The 10,830-nt window shown below is 47.1% G+C and overlaps 1 protein-coding gene across 1 annotated transcript; it reads right to left on the bottom strand.

Annotated features, from left to right (window-relative positions):
* Positions 1-1,390: 1,390 nt before the first annotated feature.
* Smim7 (small integral membrane protein 7) lies at positions 1,391-9,985 on the bottom strand. The gene is made up of 5 exons (XM_047532610.1): positions 9,910-9,985; positions 9,785-9,826; positions 9,244-9,296; positions 6,304-6,394; positions 1,391-3,558 (listed from the first exon to the last, which is right to left on the bottom strand). Exons 1-5 carry the CDS (start codon positions 9,933-9,935, stop codon positions 3,543-3,545), a joined length of 228 nt encoding a protein of 75 aa, XP_047388566.1. The 5' UTR covers positions 9,936-9,985; the 3' UTR covers positions 1,391-3,542.
* Between the last annotated feature and the right edge of the window lie 845 nt (positions 9,986-10,830).

Here is a 10,830-nt window from a genome sequence, read left to right on the forward strand (position 1 = left end):
ACTATACAGTGCCAAACCCTATATACATACTATGATCTTTACTATACATAAGCATCTATGACAAAGTTTAATTTACAAACTAGGCACTGTGGGAAACCAACAAAAGCCAACCATTAAATATAACAATACACTAGGGCTGGGAGTGTGGCTCAGTGGTAGAATGCTTGCTTGGCATGCAGACCCTAGATTCCATCGCCAGCACCACAAAAAGCATACTGCAATTATTTAGGACTTACGAATTATTTATTTCTAGAGTCTTCCAATTAACATTTTCAGATCCTGGGCAACGGAAACCAAAGGAAGTAAAACTGAATAAGGAGGGACTACTCTCACTTTCTTTTGCTTTTCTGTAATGATTTTAAAACACAAAAGTCACTATGCCTCCAGGTCTGTGAAAAAGACAGGCTATGGGTCAGAGTGGGCAGCAGTTCGACAACCCTGGACCAACAATCCACAGGTCCAAAAGGAAGCCAGCATGCCACATGATTTAGTTCTTGTCTTGTTTGTCTGTTTGTTTTGTTTGCAGTCCTAGGCGGAACCCAGGGCCCTGCACATGCTGGCAAGGGCTCCCACTGAGCTCCACGAATTTGTTTCCAATTTGTTGCTACGGATCTTTTCCTCATTTAGGAATACTTGCTATTGCTGAACTCTCATTTCCAGGTATTCTCAAGTGCCAGAGAGGGGATTCAAGAAGATCAAGTGCTTTTCTCTGTATTGTAAGGAATTCCAGGGGATGGTGAAAACAAACCCGAGCAGAATTTATTTTTTTCTTTTACTAGCATGCCTTCTACTTTATACACAAACAGCACACACCTTTCATCAACACAGGGAAACATCAGGAGGCTTGTCAAATATTTCATAAACTCGAATTTGGTTAAGAAGATAAACAGTTGGATTTAAAAGAAAAAGCCTGGCTAAGACAGCTTTGCTGGCTTTTCAAATCCAAGCACTTCAGAGGGGAGCCGATCTCATTATCACACTGCACTGCTGTCTGAGGACACTCAGGGAGCCCAACAGGGGTCTTCCCTCACTATCAAGGGAAAATCAAATTGGGTTTCAGTCTACTAACCACATCACCTGAAAGTGGCTAGCTAAATTTTCGACAAAGTTGATAAAACCTGTTGGCAAACAAATAATGTTTGTTGAAATCCAGACTGCAGGAAATGCAGACTTCACTTGCATGGTTTTGGGAAAAGGAACACCTTGAGATTCTCCTTCATGTTCTACCCCTCATCTTTAGGAGTTGGTGAATTTTTCTGATAAAGAGCCAAATCGGAGAGAGTTTCAGTTCTATGGGCTGTATGATCTCTGCCACAATTCCTCAACTGCATGGTTGAAGTAGGAGAACAGCCACAGCAGCTGAGACAATGTATACACAAAGGGGCATGGAAATGTTCCAATAAAACTTTATTAACAAGAAAACTAAAGTGCAATGAGGCACCCACAGGAAGGAAAGACTGCAAAATGACGGGCAGAGGAATCAAAAATGGGTTCCAATATGAGCCCTACAGGACACGTAGCCAGGGCAGAGGCACAACCATAGACCATGTGGGCAGGGGCCATAGTTCAATGGGAGAGCACTTGCTGAGGGCCCTGGGTTCCATCCCCAGCAGTGGGAAAAAAAAAAAAAAAAAAAGAAAGAGAGAGAACAAGACCATTCATGAGGTTCACTTTCTGAGATGTACAGCAGCCTCCACCAGGCATGTGAGAAAGCCTCTCTGTTATATAAACGTAACAATGAGATAATAGTTCTCTGGCACAAAATACAACCACTGAAACAGAACCTCCACTTAGCCTTCCCTTCTTAGCACAAGCTTCCTTTCCCTGACAGGCCAATGCCTCACCTCCCAGAAGTTGCAGTTTCAGCTTGAAGAAGTCAGAAAGGTGTCCTCACACCATGCACGGGGCCGACGGAGGGATGGGCAACACCTTGGCATGTGTCATTATGACAAGAACAAAGGCCCCGATCTGACATGGGAATAAATTATCAAAGCAACGCAGGACAATCATGGTAATGGAGTAGCCCTGAAACTGGACGTGACCCTGGTCTAGGCCAAATATCACATTTGCCCAATTCTTGACCATCGTTAACTGAGTGAAATTTAAAAGGGATAATGTATCAACTATTTTCTGACTTTATGATAGGCTTCAAAATGAATCTTGGATGTTTTCCCCAAGATAATTTGGAAGCTGACTTCCTACTTTAGGGGGAAAAAAAAGGATGAACAGCTGGGTGTGGTGGCAGGCACCTACAGTACCAGCTGCTCAGGAGGTGAGGGCGGAGAATCACTTGGGCCCAAGTTAGGGCGACAGAGTGAGACCCCATCTCAATAAATAAACCAAAAAGTATAAACCAAAGTTCCTTTTTAGAAACGAGTTTTATTTTCAATGCTATTAGAATTCTAAAAACCTGCATATTTACTTTTATTTCTCCTTCCAGGTTTACCTATACGTCAAGATTTCAAAAACCAAAACAAATCAATCAGCTACAGATGTGGGATGCCAACCAGCAACGTCCCCTTTAGCAACGAAACCAGAACTCCCTTTCACAGAAACTTCTGGACCAAGCACTGTATTTCCTAGACCAAGACTTGCTGTTTTTCAAACTTAAAATCACCTACACGAAAAGAAGACTTGAAACCGAAGCTTCTGGAATGTGGTTAAGTATCATACACAAAAAATTCCCTCTCATTCACACAAGTGTACACGAGCGGCCCCCAAAGTCACTTTATTTAACAAAGGGCTTCAAAGCAAAGCAAATTGTCTCCTAACACTTGCCTCAAACACTGCCAACTATCCACACTCCTCTTCTGCAACCCCTCACTGTGGTCCATCCCATCCCTCCTACTAACAGTTTAGGGTCTAAACAGGAGGGTTGGTGTCCCTGTGACAGGTGACCTGATCCTTCAAGTCCTGGGGATGACCTCAGCTCACAGAGTGGCCGAGCAGATTGTCACGGGGCTGGGGGACAAATCTGAAATCAGGGCCCTGGGAGTGGGGGGAGCCCAGAGCCACTGTCAGATCCAGCAAGCAACACTGAACTCATTATTCTTTATAAACACTGCCCTAAAGAGGTTACTTCAGACTTAAATGTCAACTCTTCTGCTCAGACCCCTGGATTAAAATGATTTTTTAAAATTTGGGCAATTCTAACCAAAAGGATGGTTATTAAAAATAAAGCAAGAAATATCCAAAACCAGGTTTCTTGTGAAAGCTTGGCAGAGGAAAGATTCCAATGCCATGGAAGGACCTAGACATGTTCTTTCCTCTAAGGGGAATGTCAGGCCCCTCCTGGACACCTTCCTGAAACCCCTTAAGTTGACAACATTCCAATTCAGAGGCCAACATGAAACTACCTTTGAAAACAGTGACATGGCTGGGAAACCACGGCATTTTGGTGAATATTTTTCCACCCACCACGAGCTTAGGTTTTCTGGGAAGGTCCCTGGTTTTCTGGTCAAAAGCATTCTTGAAGTCATCAGGAACGGAGAAATGAAGACTTGACATCCGGAAAAATGAATCCTGGGTTCTGTATCCAAGGCTCAAGAGCCAAAGAGTCTAGAAAAGGCAGAGGGCAGAATGACCATGAGGATGGGAAGTTACTGCTCGAGAAATACTGTTAGAGATTATTTTATTTTACATCATTTTCTGCTCATGCGCAATGTGTGAATGTAGTCGACGATACCATACTATTTATTTTTAATTTTAATCTGGGATTATAGGCGCATACCGCCATACTTATCTAACATGTATTTGATGCGTTTCAAAGTGACAGATATCAGTATCGCTGATCCCTAAACACTCACAGATTCCTCCCCACATTTCAAGTTATTTTAGGATTTCCTAAAATCCCAAAGGAGCTTAGCTTAACCAACAAAGAAGTGGATACAGGGAATAATGAACTGTGCCCTGGGCTCCACCAACGTCCTTTGCAACTGCAGCAGTCACTGCCATGGACCATCTCGAGTGCATCCTGTCAACCCCCTCAATGGAGGTTTGCCTCCCACTCAGGTCCTCGGTCAGGGTGTATCCCACATTTACTTCATGCAACACGCACCACTGAAGTCAGACTATATATAGGACTCATCTGACCTTCTTTACTTTCAAAACACTCATGTATGCACACAGAACTTTCTAGCATATCATCAGTGATAGCATCATGACAGTTTGTAGCACAGGAGTCCTTTGAGTTGCCCTGTTCTTGGATATTTAAGGGGACTTCTAGGCTCTTTGTTTCTGACAGTGTCTTCTTAATAAAAGAAAGAGGGGCTGGGGTTGTGGCTCAGTGGTAGAGCGTTTGCCTAGCATGTGTGAGGCAGTGGGTTCGATTCTCAGCACTGCACATAAATGGATAAAATAAAGGTCCATCAACAACTGAAATATATATTTAAAAATTAAAAAAATAAATAAATAAATAAAAATAAATAAAATAAAAGAAAGATAATGTATGACTACACCCTACCCCTTTTCAGTACTAGGGATGGAACCCACGGCCTCATACATGCTAGGTAAGTGCTCTGCTACTGAGCCACACCTCCAGCCCTTTTTATTTCTATTTCGAGACAAGATCTCACTAAAGTGCTGAGGTCGGCCTTTAACTTGAGATCCTCCTGTCTCAGCCTCCTGAGTAGCTAAGATTATAGGCATGCACCATAGCACCCAACTTCATTTTCTAATTTCCCAGAAAAGTCACTCATTATCTTCCTGAGAAAAGTCTCTCCCTCTCCTGTCTCTCCTCTCCCTCTTTCTCTTTGTGCTGGGGATGCAGAGCTACAGCCCCAGTTGAAAGTCCTTTCTTGAGAGAATCTTCTCCCAATCAAAGCCCCCAATTAAAAAGCTGGCCTAAATCAGGGCTTTACATGCCTTCTCCTAAAGGACCACAAAGTAAATAGTACTGGCCTTTCTGTGCTGCCATGCTTTTCTACAGCACTGCAAATGGCAGGTTTCCCCCTGTCCTTTAGGTCTTGATTTAAGCAGCACTTGCCCAGAAAGTCTTTCTTTCCCTCACCTGTGAAACTGGGAGCTGCCTTCCCATTTGCCACCTCAACTGACTGTTTCCTTTCTGCTTGTTTATTTGGTCCATGTCCCACAGTTTTACTGTGCACTTTCTGGGGGCAGGGATTATGACTGTCCTGGCCTCGGCCTTAAGTTCAGAGTACAGCCCCAGATGGAGGGCGAATGCATGGACACCTACAGAGACAAAAGGCTGGAGGCACTTTCTGTGAGTCCTGGTCACACATCCTATGCTCATCTGCACATTACTCGACCACAATCGCAAGCCCTCTGTTTCTGGGCAGGAATCGTTCATGCTCCCAAATCGACTCTGGCCAGGCAGGACACCTTGAGAAGAGTCTCTTTGGGAATATGTCATGGTTCTCATTCTGGGATCTAAAACTTTCCAGAGACAAAGTCAAACCCCTTCTCCCCAAAGCGTCTAAATCCTGGAACCACCTCAGAAAGGCACAGAGCCAGCAAACCCCAATTCAGAACCTCCATTGCTCAGGACAGTCAACATTTTGTCCTCTACCTTTTCAGGGGACAGACCTGGTGAGGCCTAGAACTTAGCATTTATTCCATGTCCATTTACTGTGAATCTCATGATTCATTAACAAAAGCAATAAAATCTCGGTTCCAAGAAAGGAAGGAAAAGCAATCTATTTGGGGTTTTTTTAGCCTAATGAAAAAATAAAAGTGGCGATAAAAACAGAAATAAACTCTGAATACATTTCTAGAAATGTTCTAGAAAGGCTGCTGGAGTAGGATCTGGCAGCAAGATAGGCCTTTTAAAGTCATATTTTCCACCTAGGCAAATGCAGCAGAGGTGGCAAGAAGGGACAAAGCCATGGGCTCAGGGCAGATGCCAGGCACTGATGGGACCTGGAGGACACCATGTTCTAACAGAAACTCCAACCAGCCAGCTAGGGACTTCAGACCCCAGTTTTCTCACTTGCTTGGAGACTTCTTACTTCATTGTTTTGTTTTTTGGTACTGGGGATTGAAAGCAGGGAACACTTAATCACTAAGCCACATCCCTAGCCCTTTTTTCTATAATTTATTTTGAGACAAGAGTCTTGCTATGTTTCTGAGGCTGGCTCTGAACTTGTGATCCTCCTGCCTCAGCCTCCCAAGTCACTGGGATCACAGGCATACACCACTGTTCCCAGCAAGAGCTCTTCCTTTCGAAGCAAAACACATGACCCAAAAGCGCTAACTGAAAGGACACAGAATGACCACGAAGTCATTCATTCTCATTCTGGCGAATGACCCAAAGAAGACAGAAGAGGCCGGCAGGGGCAGACTTACACGATCATGCAGAACATCATAAAGACATTCCACAGGGCAATGAAGATCCGAAAGTATCTGAGGCTCAGCAAGAATTCCCGGATGTTGTCCCCTAGAAAGTAAGAAAGCACTTTTATGGCACAGCTAACATTCTCACTGTCCAATGCAGTAAGCTTTTGCTTTTATTTTTTAATATTTTTAGTTGTAGTTGGACATAATACCTTTATTTTTGTTTAACTTTTTATGTGGTGCTGGGGATCGAACCCAGTGCCTCACATGTACAAGGCAAGCACTCTACCACTGAGCCACAAGCCAGTCCTGCAGTGGGTTTTTGTGACTTCTGCCCAGCCTGCAGTCACAGCCCTGACCTTCTGGTGGCTGTGTGGCTTTTCCCTCCATTTCCCAGTCCTTAGCTCTCAGGCCAGTTCCCTGAGAGGACAAAGCCCAATGCCTCTGATTGGTTCAGGGAGAGTCCTATGATCCAATCCTGTCCAATAAGAGATTCCCCTGGGACTTTTGCCTTAACTACTTAGAAAGACACTCATTTTTTGTCAGGTTTGCTGTGCTGGGAAGTTTTAAGCTCAGTGTTTTAAGGCAGGGGTCAGAAAACTGGCCCACAGGCCAAATCCAGCCCTGGCTGCCTGTTTTTTTGTATGGCCTGTGAACTGAGAATGGCTTTTACATTATTTTCAGTAGGAAAAAAACATCAATATTTTGTGAGCCAACTGAACCACAGCCATGCCCATCCAGTTACGTATCATCACTGGCTACCTTTGTACTATCACAGCAGAACTGCTCTTGCGCCAGAAACCATACAACTCACAGAGCCTCAAATATTTATCTCGCAGCCCTGTACAGAAAAACTTGCTGCTCCCTGCTGGAGGGTCATCTTTGCTAACACAAGCCATGGTAACACAGAAGAAAGGAAAATTGAGAGCTGGAGAGTCAGAAGTTAAGAGGGCAGGTGTGAGACCTGGACCCAGGGATACTGATGACAATTCTACTTTAACCACTTTGAGTAGAGTCTGAAGTGTGTGCAACTAGAAGCTCCCTAAGCAGGGCAAGTGCGCGTGGGGGCCAGGCATTGAGCTGCTTCGAGGAAGCTTACAGGCTCCGACTGCAACTGCAGTTTACTGCAGTTCAAATCCTGGCTCTGCACTTCTGCACAGGTGACCTGGGGGGTCCCTGGACTGTCTCTGCTCACTTCATCCTGTAGAGATAGTGGTGATGGGTAGCTGAGAAGATCTTAGCACAGTGCCTGACACACAAGGGGCTCCTAACAAACACAGCCACTACGGTACAGGGATCAGCCAGGTGAGGAGGACAACGAATAAGGAGCATGCCTTTCAGGGGAGCAGCAGGCAGGGTTCTGGATCTGGATGGAAGGAGGCTTGAGGGAGACAAAACATGCTGGAAAGTGGCAGATTTAGAAATATCCAGCAAACTCCTGTCCAGGTGCCCCTCCTGCCACTGACACCATTTCTGAGCCCTTGTGCCACCACAGCTGATTTAGAACAGTAAAGCACAACCCCAGAGCCTGGAATACTGTCTCCCACACAGTGGGTAGGCAATATATAGCATGCATGGATGAACAGATGGTCTAGTGATTGAAGAGTACAACCTCTGTGTTCAAAAAACCCAATTTCTAATCCTGACTCTGTCACTGATGTGCTGTGTGGCCAAAGGCAACCTGAGTCACATCTCTAGGTTCATTTTCTCATCTGTAAAATGGGAAAATGATCCTTACCTTTCAGGGTTAGATGTGGAATGAAACTTACTGGCAGGAAAATCCTAACAGGGTAGTCACCCAGAGATGGACCCCCAATAAAAGGTAACTGCTGAACTGTCTAAACTTCTGCTCCCCAGGGTTCCTGTCATCCATATGCATCACAGAACCCTTCACCTTGGCTGTGGTACCTCAAAGGGCCTGCTGTCACACATTCCAAATGCAGCTGCAACCCCATGAACATCCTGTGACTCCTGACATCACCTCTTTACCACCTGTTTCTTTGTTGAAGAAGTATTTGTCCTGCCCCATGATAAATTCCATGAGGTAGGGACTACATCTGTATTGTTCCCTGCTCTACCCCAGCACCGAGAACAGTGGCTGGCAATGAAGTAGGTACTCAAAACATGTCTGATGATTGATTGATTGAATGAAAGAATGAATGAATGAATATGTTACATACAGGTCTCTTTAATGAATGAATGAATGAATGAATGAATATGTTACATACAGGTCTCTTTTGACTCCTAAGAGTCACAAGAATAAATTCAGTAGGATATGTAAATTCTGGGTCTTCCAGAAGCAGTGTGGGTGAGAGGATACAAATATGAAGGGGTTTGGGCCTGGAATGAGGGAGAGTCCCCAGGCCCTGCCTCGATGGGGTCCTGCTTCTCAACTCTACTCAGTGGGTGCCAAGAGGTCTCCCAAATTCCAAGCCTCAGGATTGATTTTCTGATTTCTTTAAGAAAAATCAAATATCTAAACTTTCATATAAAACCTCCCAATTTATTCAAAATCTATTGTTGGCAACTAATTTTAAAAACATACAAGTCTGCAGCATTCTGAAAGCAATAGCAATAGGTGAGGCTGTTCGTTAGTTCGTTCATTCATTCATTCATTCACTCACATGCACTAACATGCTGGCACTGTGAGGGCACCAGGATGAACCAGGAGCGCCCCTCTTCTGGCGTTTACAATCCAGTGCGAGGGGCAAACAGTAGCCAAATAAGAGCACACATAATGAAAAATTATAACCATTGTAACAGGAAGTGATGTAAGAGCTGACTTATCAGAGAGGGTCTCAAGGAATAAAGGAGGAGCCGGAAGTGGGCAGAAGGAAGAACACAACCTCAGTTCCAACTCTCACTCACACAGAATCAGTTAAAAATAAAACTAGGTAGGACATAGTGAGAAAGAACCATACTCTCTGAAGTGAACAGTGCGAAAGACCTTACCTGTACTGGGCTCCCTTGACTCCTCCCCAAAGCCTTGCGTGTCCTTCTTTTTCCTATAAACAGAAGGAAGACCGTGTCCGCTTTCTTTGGGACATAAAGAACGCTCAGTGGCCCGATCCTGAAACGCAGCTCAGAAGGCCGTAAACACTAAGCTTCGGACCTTGTGGTGCCGCTGACTTGCTGTGTGACCTCGAAGGTCTCTGGGCCACCACGTGCACGGTTCACATAAGCCACACCCGCAAGGTGAACAGGGTGGTACAAGGGCAGCGCGTATGTGGCCGAGGGTCCAGGGCAGGGCTGTTCCTGGGGAATGCGCCTGAGGCTCCCTGAGGATGTGAACAGGTCAAACAGATAATGCGAGCGACCGGATTAAAATTTCCGTAGTGGCGCAGAGAATCTAAGGAAGAAACACCAGAGTGGAGGCGTGACCAGAGGGCGACCTGGGACGTGGGGCGGGGCCTACGACGTGGGGCGGGCTTACGCTGCGGGGGCGTGACTCGGAGCTCCCGGGGGAGCCGCAGTCTTAGCGCGGCCTACTCACAGTTTAAAGTTGAGCACGGCCCCAGCGTTCATCAGCAGCGTCCTGCAGAAGGAGAATTACGTTTACTAAGGCCGCCCCTCGCCCCATCTGGCTGTCTCTCCCCATCCTCTGGTCCCTCTACTTACCCAAACAGCAGGATGTCCCCGATCATCTTTCCAGACGAAGCACCCGTCAGAACCGGAAACGGAAGCTCCAGGAAGGGAGGGGAGAGGAGCACTAATCGGCCAATCCCGGAATAACCCTGGCGAGGGCTGGGCCAATCGAAGACCAAGGCAGGCAGGATCCCGCCCTCTGCAGGCCGGGCCCCTTTACGTGTGAGCGAGCGCCCCTCCTCGCTGGGGAGGCCCAGTGCGTCGGGGGTGGAAGGGCGGGGCGAAAATGTAGCGTCACCTAAGAGGGCGGAGCCTTCTGGAGGTGGGATGGGGTCACGCGTTGGAAGCGTACTGCGCACGCGTGACCGGCCCAGTACAGGTGCAGGCCCGGTGCCAGAGCATTAGTTCCGCGGCGGTTCTTTCTTCCTCGCTTAGTCCGGGATTCCGGAAAAAGGAAGCTCCGGATCCCTGAGGAGCTGCCCAGAGGCGGGTTCTGTCACAGTGGGCTCCCCCTAAACCGAGCGCTCCAACTGACTGGACTCCAAAAGGGGATCCTCCTGGGCCCCGGGGGAGGCGGGGATTCTCAACCGGCCGCACTGCTGGGGAGGGGTCCCCCGAGCGGCGCCTACGTGGCGGGAGTTCTGACTTGTGGAGCCCCTTGGAAGATGAAGGTCCTGACCGAACAGATTCTGTGGGCTCGGGGGTTTCGGCTGGGTTCCACGGAGCACGGGGGTCCTGACTGACGGGGTCTCAGGGAGTAGGGGCCAGGACTGGGCTCCACCACCCACAGCGTCCTAATCGAGTCCTACGGGAACACGATCCTAACCGATCCGGTCCGCTGGGACGCGGTGCCACTTCCCGAATGGGCAGCCTCCCGGGCCGACTCGCCCTCCGTGGGACCCGGCTCCCCTCCCGGCGTGGCCGAGGGTGATCGTGATGGCCCGAGGGACCGGG

This window comes from Sciurus carolinensis, chromosome 17, assembly GCF_902686445.1.
Source record: "Sciurus carolinensis chromosome 17, mSciCar1.2, whole genome shotgun sequence".
Taxonomy (NCBI): Eukaryota; Metazoa; Chordata; class Mammalia; order Rodentia; family Sciuridae; genus Sciurus; species Sciurus carolinensis.

Bases quoted from the DNA above. Each gene is read 5' to 3' on its own strand.
- Smim7 (XM_047532610.1), bottom strand. From the start codon at position 9,935: ATGATCGGGGACATCCTGCTGTTTGG. The intron at 9,297-9,784 runs GTGAGTAGGCCG...TTCTGTTTATAG, and splicing joins GCCGTGCTCAACTTTAAACT to GAAAAAGAAGGACACGCAAG. The intron at 6,395-9,243 runs GTAAGGTCTTTC...CTTACTTTCTAG, and splicing joins GTCAAGGGAGCCCAGTACAG to GGGACAACATCCGGGAATTC.